This window comes from Cyprinodon variegatus, unplaced genomic scaffold (genome assembly GCF_000732505.1).
Source record: "Cyprinodon variegatus isolate N-32 unplaced genomic scaffold, C_variegatus-1.0 Scaffold39, whole genome shotgun sequence".
Classification (NCBI taxonomy): domain Eukaryota; kingdom Metazoa; phylum Chordata; class Actinopteri; order Cyprinodontiformes; family Cyprinodontidae; genus Cyprinodon; species Cyprinodon variegatus.
This window is the reverse complement of record NW_015150492.1, coordinates 1,153,712-1,172,532: the sequence shown is the minus strand read 5'-3', so window position 1 is coordinate 1,172,532 and position 18,821 is coordinate 1,153,712. Positions and strand designations below refer to the sequence as shown.

The window sequence follows — 18,821 nt, the reverse complement described above, 5'->3', positions numbered from 1 at the left end:
AAAAAACAGACTATATTATTTATATGGGATTCAGTAGCACACAGAAAAACAAACAGCAGTGTAGAAATGGCCTCTATTTATGCGCTCAATAGGAACATTACAATAAACGCATTTCTGCTTTATAAAAATATCCTCTATTAAACAGACTACAGTTTTGGTTAGATTTATTTCTGTTGTAGTTAAAAAAAAAGATAGGATCTTCCAGTAGTTGTGTTCCAGCATGAACAGTGTGTCTAATAAAAAGACAGCAGCAGTAGCCCATGGATATGTCAAACTATAAGGGGTCATTTGTTATCCTTATTCTTTACTAAATCTACAATGGTTATAAGGATTGTAAGGCCTCAGGTAGAATAACAGCAGAGCCCCACTTCCTGATAAGCATCATTATGTTTTTTTTGCTCCCCATTTATATATGTTTATTGTTGCATTCTGTATTGAAATCTACTTTTTTTGTTGTTGACATTTCTCAAATATTTCCTTCAACATCACTTAAAGGTCCCCCCCCCCCCAAAATATGATTTCAGAACCAATGGTTTTATGAAGGCGCCTGACTTTCATTTCAAAGTTGGGAGTTCCGGCCTAGTGGTTAGGGCTTGGAATCTTGAGGTTGTGGGTTCGAGTCCCACCACCACAGACTGCCACTCTGGGTCCCTGAGCAAGACCCTTAACCCCACACTGCTCTCCAAAAAGATGGGTTAAATGCAGAAGTAAATGCCTCAAATGTGAGGTGAATAAAGTTAAATTATTTTTATTATTGGTAATAAATATCATTGATCTCAAATAAGACAGCAGGCTCTGGTCATCCTATGTCAGAGCCCCAATCCTTCTATTATCAAGCAACCCCCCCCAACAAAGTCACTGTATATCTAAAATGTTTTATATTTACCCTTGCCATTGGTGTTAAAAAAAATAATAATAAAATAAAAACTCTAAAGATTTAGGGATTTTTCTTTCTATGTTCTCTAAGATTTCCAATGCTCTTGGACGCTTCAGAAAAGAAGGTAATCTGAACAGCCGCATTGTTCACATATACATCAGGCTGACTTTGTTTGGACATATTAGAACACATCTGAAAAACTTTGCAACTTCCTGGGGCCTTCTGCTACCAATAAGAAATAAGACAGTAGACAGTGACATGTGGGCTAGATGTACCCAGAGAAAGGAGAACCGTCTTACTTTATGCAGCTTAGAAAACATTTTACAATAAATCAGCAAATAATCTTTTCCTGGGATTTCTTGAGAAAGTCTCTGTAATATAGACTTCCTGCAAGTCAGCTTGTTTATTATTAAGATTATTATGCAATATTATAAATATATAATAACAGTAATAAATTAAATAAAATAAAGCATTTATTAACCATAGTAGCCTAGTTTATATGTAAATATTTATTAATAGCTCTGCTGACAAGCTCGTGCTTACTTATGTGTTCCCAAACGCGCACCTGAAAACACCTGTAAATGAAGACAATGATTTAATTGACACCTCGTCACCTTTTCCCTTTTCATCTCCTGTTTTGATCACTTCACTCATCATCACAATGTATATTCGGGCTGAGCGAATCATCGCGGCTCAAAGCGGCAGAAAGCTGAGCAGTTTGTGCATCCTGAAAAGCTGCTGGCAAAGAGTGGCCCCACTGAAATAAACCAATTATGAGTTATTGATCAATGTCGGTTTACAAAAGAGGGGAAATCAATAAAGGATTTTATAGATTATCTTTGGTTTCTAAACGATAGATAGATAGAAGTAGGGAGATTATTATATTATATTATTATTATACACTGCGAAAACAATCTAGAAATAAGTAGAAATGTCTCAAATCAAGTGTATTTTCCCTAATTTTAGTAGTTAAATGGGATTATTTGCGAATGGAATGGTTATTTTTACTATTACAATAAGATAATTAAAAAATATATACTTGTAATTAGACAATGCAGTTGCTTTTTCTTATTTTAAATGTAAATTGTCTTGTTATATTGGCAAAGTGTCTCACTTTACCTCCTCAATTCAAGAACAAATGTACTTAGTTTAAGAAAAAAATACTTATTTAGATTTCATTTTTTGCAGTGCACGAATGATTTAAATATGGTTCAACTAGCTCTACTAAAATGTATCTAATTATTTAAAAGTAATCACATTTCTCAGATTTTCTTTCATTAAATCAAGTTTGATCTATGTGTTGATGCTGCAGCACTTTGAACATCTGCATCTAAGTTTAAAAAACACAATAAATCAAATTAAATTAAATAGTTACCGGTTTTGACCAGACTTTACATGACAATGTAATTAAAAGGTCTATCGTCGTTTAAAGCTGTTGATGAGACTGAAACGTAGTAAATAAAGGAGCCCATTCCAGCTTCAACTTCTCTCTGATTGCGTGTTGAAATCAAAGTTTCTAGTTGCGATCGGGTTTCCCTTTGATTGGAGGGGCTCTCTCAGGCTGGCACCCCCACAGAGCTCCCTGTGCAAGCCGCCCCTGATTGGTCCTCGCTCTGCCTCCTCTCCACCCAGTCAGAGCTCCCAGTCCCCAGCTGGCCCCTGATTGGCCCCGTGGCTGTGGCCGCTGCGCTCCAGGCGCCTCCTCTCATAAACCCAGTCAGAGCTCACTGACGCTTCCCGTTACTCCCAGGAGAAGAAGCAGCAGAAACCAACGCAAAGCGCACAGCTGGGAAACTCCTGCGACTTTATGGCAATCAACTAAAAGGTACAAACTGTTTTTTACTTTCTTTTTTTTCATCCTTCTTTTTCAGTCTTCTTAATGGGATTCATTCGAGTTGTTAAACGCAGCGGGAATGAAGTGGTTATTTCGGGGGTTTCGTTTTATCGCTCACCCCTTATCTCTTTTAGGGTCTTATCAAACGGTTATCTCTTTTGCTGTGAAGACATATTGCATTTTGTTTCCTATCTGTGGTGTCTGTAAACTTGCGCGTTGGTGGGAGTGGAGCTTTTTGACAAGGGCGCTTTATGAAAGCATGGCACTCTTTGGATGGATAATCATTTAGATTCATGGTTTCCTTACAGCTTTTTTTTTTTTTTCTTGCAGGGTAGTCGGCCCTCTGATAGTTATTTTTTATTACTCTGATTGTGTATGGAAAGTGCTCCTGGATGGACCTGGGGGAAAACAGCTGGTCCATGGTCAAGCGAGAAGTTTCCAGCAGCCCAGGCTCGCCGGCCGAGCAGAGCTACCTGCCCGCTGACAGCAGCAGGAGGGACGGGACCACGCCTCCGAGTGAGCTGGACGTGCTGGGCCACCGCCGCCCGGACAGGTCGCTTCACTCCTACCTTCATTTCGGACACCACGGCAACGCCACGAGCGCCGGCGAGGACATCCCGCTGTTTACGGACTTGGATCAGGGGAGCAAGCTCGTCCTCTCCGCCGGAGCGCACAAGACCAGCCTGCTGGTGGACCCCGCAGACATGTACCAAACTTTGGCCATCGCCGCAGCCCAGAGCCAGACTGGATATGATTCTTCCTCCGGTGGTTACATGCACTCCAGCCCTAACTCCCCGGTCTACGTCCCCAGCTCCAGGGTAAACCCGATGATCTCCAGCCTCTCCTATCTGCAGGCTGGCGGCTCTGCGCAATCCGCGCACGGCGTCTCCAGCCACTCTGTTTGGTCGCAGTCCAACCCGGAGAGCCCATCGTCCTACAGCGCCGGGAGCCCTCACACCACCAGCCGGTTCCACTACCCCCCTAGTCCGCCTATGAACAACGGGACCCCCAGGGACAGTAGCTACACAAACACGCTGAATGTGGGCAGCAGGGACCAGTACGGCCTCTCCCGGCCCCTCAGTGGGACCTATCCGAACCCATACTCCCCTTATGTGACACCGCAGCTACCCTCACCTTGGACCGGGGGACCTTTTGATAACACCATGCTGCACACTTTGCAAAGCAGGGGAGCGCCCTTGATTAGAGGTCCAAACGGAGGTAAGAAAAAAAGAAGCGCAAAAGGCGACGCATGAAGTGGAATTAAATAATTATTTAAATTACAAAACATCATTTGAGTTGTCAAAATTGTTTAAATGAGGCTAAAGAGGTTTAAAGATGCGAGTGCATTCACATATAATTTTGCACATAGGAACAACTTCAAAAAACGTTCAAAGGGGATGACCAAATGGTGACTACAGCACATTTTGGGGATTTAAGAACTTGTTCATAATATTCTCAAATAGTTGTGGTTGCAAGTGACACGTAGCCGACATAAACATCTAAAAATTAATTCATTAAAAATACTTATAATTGAGAAATCAAATAAGATATAAATATTACAACTTATTCGGTTTATTTATATATAAATATATATATATGCCAGTGGTTCACAATAAATAAGCACATTATTGGACAGGAAAGTTTAAATTCATGCATGTCGGTAATATTTGCTGGACTGCTCAACACATTTACAGAGGTGGCCTCCTAGATCCCCTCATTGGCGGCCCTCCTGACTGCTCTAATAATAATGATAATAATTAAATTAATTAATAAAAATACGAATGTCAAAATAAAATAAAAAAAAACCATCAATCAACACTGACTAAATTGTTTTTACAGGTTCTATAACTCCTACATTTTTATTTTATACATGTCTACTATTGTAGAATAAAAAATTGCCCGACTATTAAAAAAAAAATAATAAAAAAAAAAGCTCTAAAATTAAATGTCTGGGGAAAAAAAAAATCACATATGATGAATGTGTTTTATTTTTAATTTTTTTGACCAAATGCGTTTGTTCTCAGTTTCAGATATCCTGGAGGACATGGCGGAGAGTAGGGAATGCGTGAACTGCGGCTCCATCTCCACGCCGCTGTGGAGGCGCGACGGCACGGGCCACTTTCTCTGCAACGCCTGCGGCCTCTACAGCAAAATGAATGGGCTGAGCCGACCATTAATTAAACCACAGAAAAGGACGGTAAGGAGACAGATAGATACGGGCACCGCCTGAGCGCTCAATTTCCTGCCTAATTGTCCCGAACAATTCCTGGAGGTCATAGTGAATGATGAAAGGAAAACAGCCTACTTATCAGTTCATGTTTTAACCCCCAGTCTTTGTCAAAAAAGATAAAATGTTTGAACATTTATTCTTTAAATAAACGATTAGGTTGAACTGGTCACCATCATGTTAAAATGATCAAGTGGATGCATAATTTATAATTTACCAAGAAAAAAGCTGTCCAATCCTAATCTCTAAATTATTATTTAAACCACACACAAGCTCAATATACTTTTTCTTCTTAATCCAGAAATATAATTTTATATTTTTTAAGCACAGCATGTTTAACAATTTAAACTTTTAGACAAATACTTCCTAGTTCCATTAAGCAGTGTTTTCACAGCCCATTTTTATCTCCTGCTCAAATAACAGGCTGTTAAAAGACGTCCACTTAAAAAGGGAAATCACAATAGAATTATATATATATTTTTAAAAAGGAATGATCTTTTAATGGCTGATGTGTGATTTTAATGGAGGGTGGTATTTTTTTTTTTAAACAACTTAAGACCAAATATTTTTCTTACACTTCAAAAAATGAAAATCTAAAAGAGTTTTTTACTCAAAATAAGTGCATTTTGTCTTGAACTGAGGTGGTTAGTGAGACACTTTGCCAATGGAACAAGACAATTTACATTTAAAACCAGAAAAAGCAACTGCATTGTCTTATTACAAGTGCATATTATCTAATTATTATTTTAAGAGTGAAAATACTCATTCCATTATCAAATCATCCCATTAACCTACTGAAATTAAGGGTAAATACACTTGATTTAAGAAATGTTTTACTTATTTCTAGATTATTTCTGCAGTGTAGTTAAGATTATATTTCCTATTTGCTCAAACAGTCAACCTCCAGAAGAATCGGCCTCTCCTGCGCAAACTGTCAGACAAGCACAACGACCTTGTGGCGTAGGAATGCAGAAGGAGAACCAGTATGTAACGCATGTGGCCTCTACACTAAGCTACACGGGGTGAGTTCAGTTTTATTTCAACATTCCTTCTAACAATCCCTTAATCAAACCCCTTGATTTAAATGAGATTTCCCTCTTTCACCATGTAGGTACCTCGGCCGCTCGCCATGAAGAAAGAGGGGATCCAGACACGAAAAAGAAAACCCAAAACTTTAAATAAAACCAAAGGATCTTCAGGTGAGATTTTATTTTGTTGCCCTGTCTGGCATCTGCCCTAAATTGCATCGATGTAATAATCGTTGTTTCCGTGACAGGCACCAACAACTCTGTCTCCATGACTCCCACATCCACCTCCTCATCCAATTCTGAAGACTGCTCCAAAACAAGCTCTCCCTCTGCACAAGTCTCAGGGGTAAGATTCATTTTTATAATTTTCCCTTCCTGACAGCTTAAAGACAAACTGGGAAGTGTTCAAAAGACCCTCAGTAGGTCCTGCCATCAGGTCCCATGAAATATTGGATACCTAAGGAGATGTTCATTATAATTCTGGGAGAAACAGGCACCCTCATTTTGCTTTTATATTTTTTTTTTCACCAAAAATTGGTCTAAAAAATTAACTTTATGTTAAAAAAGAATATAGTCCAGGGTATAAATTGAGGAATTAATGTTTTTTTCCTTATAAATTTTCTGAAGCCAAAAAATGCTTTAAATTTCTCTCTTTTTTTAAGAAATAGTATTACATTTTTATAAATCTCCAAATTATTTCAAGAATCAGTGCTTGGAAGATCCCTGTTAATATTTTTTATGACAAATGCCCCCCTGCACACTGAAAGTCTTTTCCTCTGGCAGTAAGGTACCATGGGTGGGGAGCCATATAATTTTATTTTTTTTTAAATGCCAAGGATAATGTACCGTGGTTGCCCTACATTGACAGGACAGATTTGCTCTTTGAAAAGGGACATAGTAAGATATTTCTATATTTCATATTCGACTCTATCAAATAAAGCTGGGATAAGATACATTTATTCAGACAAAAATAGGACAGGCCGCAGCAGCGATCTACAACAGCAGAAAAATAACTATATAGGATAGAAAACTAGATACTAGTTCAGTCATACTGGCAAATAAATATCGGGGCATGAGAGGTTTTAATGCTCACAATATAATATTCTTTGATAGATTCTTAAAGATTTTGTTACTTTTCTCATTTCCTGATGTGCTTTTCCCAAGTAGTTTAATACATGCAAAATAACTTCCACCATGTCTGTTTTTTACAGGAAACACAGTTTAATAGGGTTCTATCGCTAATCCAAATTACATGTGTGCTGTCAGAAACTATTGGCTAAACGAAAAAGTAGAAGCATAATAGCAGTAGTTATTGCTATGGTAGTGCCCTAAAATAGCCCTTAGAAATACAGGGATTAAGGTAAAATATCTGTGAAATAAAGTGTCTTTTCAAAAGGTTGTATTTGTTTTGATTTGCTTGAAAATTATATAAAGTTACTGGGACTGATACTAAATTTAGAGGATATATTTTTTTAGATTAGGATTTATTTTTCAGAAGTTCACAGGTTTTTCTGTAAAATCCATCAGGATTATATTAGATAGAGTTTGCCACATTGATAGCAGCATAGTCAGTTTTTTGTATCCGTTGTGCAATTTCCATAGTAAAATATCATTCATTTAATGAATAAGCAGTCTCTAATCCTAAGAATAAGTTTCCTTCAATCATGCTTCTAAATGATAAATAAGACAGATTTTTATTTTAAATGGGGCAATTCCATTTTTACTTTCTTTCCTCTCAGGTTTTAAATTTGTTCTTTGAAATCAATTCTCCTTATTTTGCATGTATTCTTTTGTTCAGTTTATAAATGCCAGTTCATATTGTCTTCAACTTAGATACACACAAAAAATAATTTGCAGTTTTATTCCAACTGTTTATAATATGAATCTGAATGGTGAGAAAGCAATAACCATCACACAGAGGGGGCTTATAGTTTTGTAATCTAAACTAGCAGAATCTATATAGCATGATATGGTTTATTTAGTAATTTACTTCTTCTTTACTCTGCAGTGTTTAACTTTTTTGGTAATTAATGTACCAATTGCTGATTGAATTACAGTTAAAATAAAGCCTTCACTATACTAGAGTCAGTTAGGTATAATAATGAAACCAAAGAAGAGGTCTTTGTGGATCTTGGAATAAACATTTATTCATGGCTTGGACACTGAAGAAGTTGGGTCAATCTTGCCTGTTTGCTTTATGCAAAAATCCTTTATAATTACCAGATAAAACAATAAACAAGATAAAGGTTTAACAAGTTCTTTAATTACCGTTAGGCTAATTTGAGAATGACAATTTACAGTATTTGAATATAAAACTACAATAGAATTGTTGTGTTTCAGTGTTTTGAGTTTAAGATATTGCATTAAGTAAGTCGTGTAAATGTATTAAGTAAAAACTATAAATGTATTCAAACTAGCCAACTACAGTACAGGTTCTGCAGCATAAGCAAAAGTAAACATTTATATAAATCACAGCTTATAAAAATAAGATAATGAGGGAAGATCTTGTTTTATAAATTAGCAATTAGATATTTAGACATGAATTATGCACAGGCTATTTGCAGGATCTGCTCTGTAAAGTGTTCCTCAGCAGTAGTTTTCTGTATCTTCAGCACATATTATAATATTTGCTTTAAATAGAAGACAGAAAAACACAAAAAAGAAACACTTTGTATACTGAACTTTCTCATCATAAAAAAAATCTAGAAGGGTAACATAATTCCAAAAGATGTTCCTGGCTGACATTTGTTTGCTTCTCTTGCAGGTCACTTCGTCCGTCCTGCCTGGCTCAGGGGAAGCAACCGGCTCAGGCTCAGTGGTGAAATACCCGGGACAGGACAGCCTGTACACCAGTGTGGGTTTGACCCAGCCGTCAGATGTAGCTTCGGTGAGGGGGGAACCCTGGTGCCCTATGGCTTTAGCCTAAACACTCAAAGTTTTGTGCGTGTATGTGTGGACAAAAATCCATGACCTCTCCTGTTATGTCTGGACACTAAGATGTGGATATATCTGGAGGATAGTGTTTGCCCCCCTCGATTTCCAAATGTGCCCCCCCCACCCCAGCCGATGCAAAAAGAATCCAACACGGAGGGAAAATGCGGGCTAGACAAGCACCAGTCAGAGTTTAACCTTGATCCATGCATGGAATTTCTGGGATTGGTGCTGGCATTTTGCAGTCAGTGGCAATGTCATGGTGAACAATCAGTCAGGTGGCGTGCACTGGATGGTTTTTAAGCCTGTTGTTCACTCTGATCTCTACTGCCAGTGGTTTTGTAAAGAAAAAAAAGCCATCCTGTAAATAACGGATCTCCCCTCCGCAGAAAACACTGCTGATTGGACAAGAGTGCTTGATGAAGCAATGAGGACGTTTAGATTGTTGTTCTTTTTTTTTTCTCCCCACAACTGGAATCACGCCGTAAGTGCTGAGATGACTTTGATGAATCAAAATAAAAAATATATATATATTTATAAATCTCCAAATGTTGAGAATGTGGCTATGATTGTTAATAAAGATATCAATATAGAGCAGATGTTAAACCATTCTGATGTCTTTTTTTTATTATTATTTTGTTGAAGTGTTGTTGAATCTGCACGTGTTTTCCACTGAGAGCTCTTACTGCTTGTATTGAAAGTAGTTTGGTAAAAACAGGGTATAAGTGTCAGTGTTTTCTTTCTTTAATCATTTGCTTCATAACATGCAAATTATTGCTTCCTTCTTGTTTTATACATTAAAACATTGTCAGAACTAGGGATGAGTAAGGTACTATTCTTAAAAGATGTTTGCATGCTACAGGATGATGTGTTTGAACAAACCTTAGCCAGTATATCAGAACGGCTTCACTACCTGACTTACCATAAACTTTACGTATTTTACTATCCCAGCATGTAATGTTTTGTCCTTTTTCAACATAAAATTAGATTAAAGTGGAGTGTACGGTCACTGCTTTAATACTTCATGTTAAATTGATTTGATTAATCACTGTAATGATTTTAAAATGGACTATTAGGGGATTATGTGCTTTGTTTTGGCGGAGCAAAATGACTGGGATCCAGAGTCAGCCTAAAGCATTCGTGTATGAAGTAAATGTGGGGGGCTTTGAACTTTTTTGTGCAAATGAATGTAGCCGGACCGTTTTCCTAAGTAAAATATATTGCAGCTGTTCTTTAGCTTCACCAACATTCCACATAACTGCAGAAATTATTAACAAAATTTAGAACATGGTAGCTAAAAGGAACCCAAATCCATTTCTGTTAAGGGACGGTTCCATGCGCCCTGAAACAGCCCTGCACCGCCTCTGCTGGAGTTGACCACCCGATAAATTCTTGAGTTCTTTGTCATGTTTTGGAACTTATTTTTAAAGAAAAAGTAAATCTAATCAACTCCAAAGAGACTGAAACTTGGAAGCAGTTTTATGAATTTAATGTTGGCTTCTTCTTATAGAACTTGCTTCAATTTTGTAAAGATCTTGTCATTCCCTCCCATGGACTTATTTATTTCTTAGAATAACATGCTCTCCTCTATTTTTTCTGTTTTACGTTTTCTGAAACACCATAAGAAATTATTATACTTAAATCTAGTCCAATAAATTGTTCTGATGAAGCAAATAGATTCAGTGTTTGTTTGGAAAGAGGTACAGTATTTTAAAGGCTGAGTGTTAGAGTTGGAAATTTATGGAGAGAGCCGTGGTGTTTGACACTCAAGCATTCCTTATGAGTCATTCACATCCATGCTTTCACTCCCTGATTCTGTGCTTGGTAAAAGCTTTACATTTCTTGAAGTTTTCAAGACCAATTAGTGGAAAGCAATGAAAAAAAAAAACATGGCTTCTTTTAGATACAGTAAATTTAGAAAAAAAAAATAAAATAAAAAAAAATCAAGGAAAATTTTGAAATGTTAAAGTAACACTTTAAGAGTGCATTTTGTCCCACTGAGAATTAGTGTTAAATACATAGTGTATATTTTACTCCAGTTGTTGTTGTAATAACTCTAAAAGAGTCAATATACACACTTTTAAAGTAGCTGCCAGGAATAGAAAACTTATGACCTCTTTTTTTTGTATATACCCAAAATAGCTGGTTATACAGTAGGGCTGAATACTACAGGTATTTTCCTTTTTCCTTTACAGCAGCTGGCTCACAAATAGCTTTCATTTATATCACTATAATCCTTTTATTTGAGCTTATTCCGGTGACGATCAATGGTTGTTTTGGAAAGCCATTCTTTTTTACTAGCTATATTTATCAAACCCTTTATTTTCTGTATTTTCCCTATATAAAACATAATATTGTTTGCCTTTTTAAACTTTTCAATGAACAAGGGCTACAGGTGTTCAAACAGATTTGTTGTTTACGATATAGTGTTTCCTTAATCTCTTAAATACTGCACTCACCTTTGCAGTCACCAATATCAATGAAAAACAGCTCCCTGTTTATCTTTTACTCTGCTTCTCTGTGCTGCATCATTATTTTTACTAATTCTGCCTCTTCCTTCCTTTTTTAAACATAATATTTAATCCCACTCTCTGTCTGTCTAGAACCAACTTGTTTTTAAGACATGACTAGAACATTGTCCGCATGGGGCAAAGACCAAAGCAGACTTTTACAATCTTACAACAACTTCAACCTCTAAAGCATGGCAGTGGTTAAAGCAATCTCTACTTTATGACTCCTTTAAACCGTCATCATGTTTGCATTGAATTACACAAAAGTATGATTATTTACACAGGAAGTAGAAGTGGGAGACGTGGACCACTTACAATCTTCCTGTGTGAAACATCAATTGTGTAAATGTCTAATATTACAGTATATAGAGAAAAACTATTTCATATGTTTAAGTGAACTTGATCCTAATGATTTTATGATGCTTATTATACACAGGAAGTTCATTGGTAGTGCACTGCCGTTAACATTCACTCCTTGTATAAATATCGTGAATTTTTCTCTCAATAACTGCTCAAACAGTGTGATGAAAACTAGAAAACTAGGAATTCCCACAGAACAAAAACTGGTTGAAAAGACATTGAAAAGGCGACAGAATATATGTCAAAACTATGTCTACATTTGGTTGAAAAAGGAAAGGTGAAAAGCTGTAATTTTCAGTTTGTGGAAAGGATGTTGAAAACTGCATTTTAACATCTTTTCAACATCTATTATTGGACTAAAGTTGGACAAAATCAGACCAACCAATCACAGCCCAATTTTAAACAACTATTTCTGGACTAAATCAAGACTATCAGAGGCCAATAAGATTAACTTAAAAACCAAGGCCTAAATCACTCTGGGTTATGAGTGGAGCTGTTTAACGATAAGAGACCAATTGGTTTATTAGCCATTAGGTTTAGCCTTCAAGACTCATTACTTCGCTGGTGTAGAGACTGTCCTGCCCCTGGTACCCCATAGCCAGAACCTGAAGAAATAGTAATCTGAGTTCATATGAAGCAAGATTTGTATTCCACAGGTAAGATATTGACTCTTTACATTTTTTTAAACAGAAAAATCTTTCTAAAGCAAAAATCATTGTTATCAGTTTCTCTCAATTCCACCATGACTGCCTGTGACATCGGTCACTTTGAACTTCTCAGCGAGAGTATCCCAGGACACTAGATTTTGAAACACCTAGCCGGTGCAGCTTGAACACATCATCAGTGAAGGACCCAGGGTCATAGGGTGTTTTGGGTCTTTGATCTTCAGACATCCTCGTCTGGGCGACCTAACTGGGGTTGATCAGGGCCCAGTTTGTGTTCAAGCAGCACGCTATTCCATGCGCCTCCCCTCTTGATCCACAGCCACCTTGAGGCTCTTTCAGCGGCCTCACTGATGTTTCTGGTGGCTGTTTTCTCAAGCAACCCTCTGATGCCAAGGAACCTGAATGCCTGACGCACAGTCTGACTGAGGAAGCCTCTGCAGCCCTCTTCTATTGGCTCACATCCACAGCGTCTGTATGCCTCAATCAGCTCAAGATATTTCACCTTCTTCCTTTTGTGAGCCTCCTCCATCCTGTCATTCCAGGGACTGTGAGCTCCAGTAACACGACTTGCTTTGTTGAGTCAGATGTTTAGACCAGATCTGGCCTCATTAACATCCTTGCAATGTGCTCTGGGAACTTTAACTGCCTTCCAAGATCCACATGCAACTGCCAATCCCGAGCCATGGCTAGCAGTCCAGTTGTGCCTTACCAGCTCTCTCAGGTTTCTCTCCTGCCCTGACAGAAAATATATTGTACCTCAAAGGAGACTGGTGCTTTGACTCCTGGATTCCAGTGCAGATGGTGTCTGCTACTGCCTTCAACACCTGGTTATGGCGCCACTTGTTCCTTTCCTCTCCCAGCACCTTAGGGCAGCAGCTCTGGATGTTCTCCAGGGAACCATGAGCAGGGCGCAGTGGGCTTGTTGGTGCTTCTGCAAGGCCCCAGGTATAAAGGATAGATGGACTTGGAAGGGCATCATACACTGACTGGATCAGGAACTTAAGTCTTGCTGGTTCATACTTCCATAGTTCTGTCCAGGTGACCTTTCGGGTGGATGCGTGTTCCAAATTGGTCAAGGCTCCTTGCTGGCACATTGCCACCGTCCTGCTTTGGCGTTCCTCCTCCACCTCTGCACAAATTTCTCCCTGTACAGTACCATCCGTCATCACTCTTGTCCTCAGGCTTGGTCGTAGCGTGGCTTTGCGTGGCTACCTAGACCAGCTCGTCCAACTGCCACAGAGCCAACTAAGACGCTATCTCTCACTCTCGCTTCTGCTTGGTTTACTGCCTGTTGTGCTCGCCATTTCCTCCCAGTTCTGACTGACACTGAATGTAGCTCCCCATGTTTTATTTACAAAAGAATAATCAGGTGGGCTATTCATGCACCTGACTTTATTTACATTAGAAATCAACCTGTGCAGAACACAGGAAGTTATATCTACTTACTGCAGCTGGCAGTCAGGAAGGAATGAAACACGACTCAGGTTACACAGACATTAGAACACTAATGTCGACAGTTGCACCCTCACTGGACCAGATGAAGAGCTTCAGAGTCAACATAGTAATTCCAAGTCAAAACAGCTAAACAACTCCCTGGTAAAGTGGGTTGCAACAAAGATTATTTGTCTTAGTAACTACCCTTAGGAGAAAAAGAATTGCCTCAGTGGTATGTATGTCATACATTTATTTAATATTGCATGCTGAATAGCAAATGTTAAGTTCTGAAAGGTAATACTTTTTTACAAATCTGTACTGTCATAGTTATGCTCTCAGTTTTAGAATTGAAAGCTTAACCCTTGTTTAAACTCTAAAAGGCAATATTGTATTTCTTGTTTCTGTGTAATTTTTTTTAACCATATTTAATGAAAGGAAATGTGCTATAATAATTTTCATATACTGTTCACAATACTATAGAAATAGTCTTTCAAAGTTGCATAAAATGTCATGGGTTACAAAAAAAGCTAAATGATTATAATTGTCAACAAATCTTATAGTTGAATAACCTAATTAATGTCTTCAAACAAGAAATTTGTCTCTGTGGTCATATTTTTGTTCATTCGGAAAATAAGGAGGTAAAAAGGTTTCTGATTTTAAAAGGTTGTTTATTTTGTTGATATACGGGTTTTGATTAAAATGCGATTAACTGGGATTAATTACTTACAGACCCTTTAATTTACTTGACTAAAATCATTAACTGAGTTTCATCACTAAAAGGAACAGGAAAGAAGATGAGGTCTGAATTAGAAATTCAAAGGACCACTAGTAAACTTGCAGATTGAGAGCGAAATGCTCTGTTAGGAATATAAGGAACAATCATACCTCTGATATAAGTTGGAGCTTGATTATTTAGGGCTTTAGACGGGAGAAGAAGGATTCTAAACTCTATGCTGGATTGATTAGGAAGCCAATGAAGGGAAGCTAAATAAGAGAGTTATGATCTCTCCGCTAAATTTTCATCAGAGCCCTCACTGCAGAATTTTGGATTTTTAACTGCAATCAATGGACTCCCTGGTAGTAAAGAATTGTTTTAGTCCAGCCCTGAAGTAACAAATGCATGAATTGGTTTTTCAGTCTCACTGCTGGTCAGAATATTTCAAATTTTTTGCAATATTCCAGAGAGTATTGAAATAATAATGAATGTTTTTGAAAATATAGCACTTTGGTTACAGTACAGACTTCAGTAATTAATATACTATTAGGTTACTTAAATGTTACCTTCTTTTGTTGATCGCAACAACTACATTTAAAGACTGTAATCTTTAATATTACATAAGAGGTTGGTCCGGGAGGTAGGGGTGGTGGTGGTGGTGATGGGCTTGAGGTCGGGTTGCTATAGGGGTTTAAGTACTGTGGTAACAGCTAGGTTAGTTTAAGAATATACAAATACAATGGAATTATTATTATGTTTTAATGTAATGAATTTAAGATCTTGCAACAAATGTGTTAAATGAAAAAGATAAATGTATTCCAGTGGGCCATCTGCAGTAAACCGGTACTGCAAGAAGAGTCTAAACAACAAAACATGGAAAAATTATTGCAAGATAAATTTAGTTCACAAATTGAGTTTGATCTGTGTTTTGAATATCAGTACAATCACCAATGTCAATGAAAATGCATCCCATGCTGCTTTTTTAAAGGTTTTTACTAATTTTGCGACTTATTCATGTGTCATCTTTTAAGAAAATATTGGTGTTGGTGGATACTGTTTTCCTACCTAATACTTCGAAATGCTGTACATTATAGAGAATGTTACAGATATGGAGAAATAAAAGAAAGAAAGGCATTTTAGATAATAGAGAGTAACTGCATAGTTAATTTGCCTAATAACTATATTCTTTGATTGAGCATTGACTGAGTAACTAACACAGGTATTCTTTTGGATCAGTTACTAAAAACTATGGCTAGAAAGTTTTTTTTAAGTCATGTTCCCAACACTGGACTTTAGGAATAACCACTTTGCTGGTGTAAAGGCTCTCCTGTCCCAGGTTCAGAGCCAGAGCAGAACTCCTATTATAAATTCATACAAACTGAAGAAATTAAGATTTTTCTTCCATACAAAATATTGACTACTTACGACCACTTAGACACAACATCACTTCTTTTATCTCTCTAAAAGCACAAACCACAGTTCAGTGTCCTCTTGAACCAGCAGCTCAACGTACCTGATGCTGTGTTTACTGTGCTTAAGGGAATACGGCCTGTGAGTAATACCACATGAAAAGATTTTAGCCACGGTAAAGATTTATTTGGAGGCTTAATGTTATCAGTCTGTTCTTTGACACATTGATCTAAAAGAGTTTATTGAGTGTGGAGGAATGCTCTTCACTGCACGACATACTGCCCAGTGTGGACTGTGTCTTTCTTTTTCTCCCTTTTGTCATCTGAATGTTATCTTTCTGACAAAAGATTGTCCTTCATATCGTTTTATTCCACCCTTCACCTCTGGTTTGATATGCTAATTGGAAACATAAGTTTTGAATTGTTTATTACTGTTATGTTAAATTCAACTGCAACAGAGAGACCACCAGTAAGTCCTTTAGTTTCCACGCTGATAAATAAGAAAACCACCCCTAGATATGTAAATTCGAGCAAGTGCTGAACTCAAAACAAGAGCAAATATTTATAGGCTTGTGAATTTATGAGGTGGTCCTACCTTGGCACTGTCTGACTGGTGTCCATGGTGCTATAAGAGGGAGGGAATATAAACACAACAGGAGAGAGGAATCCTCCCTTTCTTCTTGACAAAGCTGAGGGTCACATTTATTCTGTGAGAACGTTGGGAAAGGATGAAGGCACACTGGATCGTCTGAGCAAAGGGAGGGAGTTGTGATCAAAAGCTGGGAAGCGAGGGAAACAGATAGGAACAGTTGAAACAGACGTAGGCAGTCAGACTTCATGGCTGTGCAGGGTTGAAAGTCCTTCCCAAAGTAAACAACCCAGCCTGGCCCGGCAGCATACACCAGGCCCCAGAGCTGTTTTGGCCGAAGGGGCTGCTGCACAGTGCATTGCAGTGGCTCCCTCAGGAGATGCCCGCTGATCTTTCCATGCTGCCTTTCAAACGAGAGCTCCGCCAGGCCTGCTTCCGGAAGAGATGGGATCTCTGACTCAGCCCTTTTGGGTTTCCTCGACAGACACAGTGGCATATTCTGGGATAGAAAACACTTCAATCTGGGTTGGTTTTCCCTCGTGTTCAGTAATCTGGATTTCTGTCAAACAGGGTTGTGACAGGAAACCTCATACAACTTTTTTTTTAATCATTATTATTATGTGATTTATGATACTTAGAAAGCTGCTCTGGTCTCTCAGATCCACAGGGCTGTTTGTCCTCTCAGTTAGCAAACAAGCACTGGGGAGAGACACTGAGGCTCCTCCCCCAGCCGTGTCCTAAACTCTGTATGGCCCTTTGATACGCCCAAAGCAAAGGTTCAGTTCAAAACCATAAAAAAAAAAACAACTGTGAAAAACTGTCTGTAAAAATAACCCAGGAACAATACTGCTGTTAAAATCCAAATGCAGGGATTATGTCATACAACTATCTATAGTTTGTTTTGCTTTTTACAGAAAAGAGGGAGTGTGTTCAGAGAGGACTGGGTGCTGGGAAGAAGATGACACTGCTTTCAAAATCTCAAACTCACACCCATCATAAGACCTTGTGTAAACCAAGTGTAGTATGTATATGACAGATTGTGTGTCAGACTGAGAGGCAAGAAAAACAATGACATCAGACATTAGACATATATGGAACAGGTTTTATTAAATAACTGCTTTTATTACATCATTCAAAAAACTCCTTCACAATTCATTTTGTCCTAAAAGTAACTCAGTAGATCCACCTTTCATCTGAAGGCAAGTCATAAAGCATACATTTGACAAAGCATAATTAAGACTGACCATTACAACTCTGTGGAAATTTAATATGATGTTATCATTGGAATTTAGTTTAGTAGTTTGAATCATTTAGGAAGCGAGTTACAGTTCAAAAGCATTTAAGAGACTGACCACAATAAAGTTGGACGTTACTGCAAAGTGCAAATGTAAAACACACGTCTTCACCCACTTATTTGGTCAGATTCTCAGTGACGTATGGGCAAAAAGCGGGGTACACCCTGGACGGGTCGGCAGTCTTTTGCAGAGCAACACAGAGACACACAACCATGCACACACGCACACCAAAGGACCATTTAGGGAAGCCACTTAACCTAGCAGTCCTCCTTGGACTTTGGGAGGAAGTGGGAGTACCCAGAGAGAACCCCAGCATGCACAGGGATAAGATGCAAACTTAATGCAGAAAGACACCAGACCAGAATTTGTTTGTGAAACCTTTTTAATTCAAGGCAGCAGTGCTACAAACTGGGCCACCATGCAGGTCAAAATATAAAACACTTTACAGATAAAAAAAAATCAGAAAAGGCTGGCATTCATTTATATCCCTTCTACCCCTTAAACTCAAGAGTAGAACATTACCTTTAGATGGCAAGTAATTACTAAACACAATTCAAGTGTGTTTTCCTTAACTTCATGTTTTGTGAAGGCATCAGTTTTTCGCGTATGCTTCTGCAACGTTGGTCAGGAATTTCTAGGGACGCACAACAGTTTCCCGCCAAACCAAACAGGGGAGACTATTCGAGAACTCGCGAGAACTTCGGCAGATGGTCACGAGAACTTCTTCGGCGGCACCGGCGGGGTTGTTGATTTTTTCAAAACAACATGTCTGAGGCATCGTACAAGTGGTTGCACTTCCAAACCTCCTCAATCAACCTTTCTTCGTAAAAGCCATTCCTGGGTTTTTTAAAAATGGCTTGCCCCGGCAATGAATCAAGAAGGACGATCACACAGACAGCCGGAAAGACATACAAATGACCAATCACAGCTGATTTTTGTCTGCTCAC

The 18,821-nt window shown here is 38.3% G+C and overlaps 1 protein-coding gene across 1 annotated transcript; it reads left to right on the top strand.

Moving 5' to 3' along the window:
• Positions 1 to 2,605: 2,605 nt before the first annotated feature.
• On the top strand, positions 2,606 to 10,477 carry gata6 (GATA binding protein 6). The gene is made up of 7 exons (XM_015369872.1): positions 2,606 to 2,702; positions 3,042 to 3,929; positions 4,736 to 4,908; positions 5,835 to 5,960; positions 6,050 to 6,137; positions 6,215 to 6,312; positions 8,731 to 10,477. The coding sequence occupies exons 2-7, from the start codon at positions 3,104 to 3,106 to the stop codon at positions 8,890 to 8,892; spliced, it is 1,473 nt and encodes a 490-aa protein (XP_015225358.1). The 5' UTR covers positions 2,606 to 2,702; positions 3,042 to 3,103; the 3' UTR covers positions 8,893 to 10,477.
• Positions 10,478 to 18,821: the final 8,344 nt, after the last annotated feature.

Coding starts and splice junctions, on each gene's coding strand:
- gata6 (XM_015369872.1), top strand. CDS start 3,104: ATGGACCTGGGGGAAAACAGCTGGTCCATGGTCAAGCGAGAAGTTTCC. Junction 6,138..6,214: donor TAAAACCAAAGGATCTTCAG/GTGAGATTTTAT, acceptor TTTCCGTGACAG/GCACCAACAACTCTGTCTCC. Junction 6,313..8,730: donor CCTCTGCACAAGTCTCAGGG/GTAAGATTCATT, acceptor CTTCTCTTGCAG/GTCACTTCGTCCGTCCTGCC.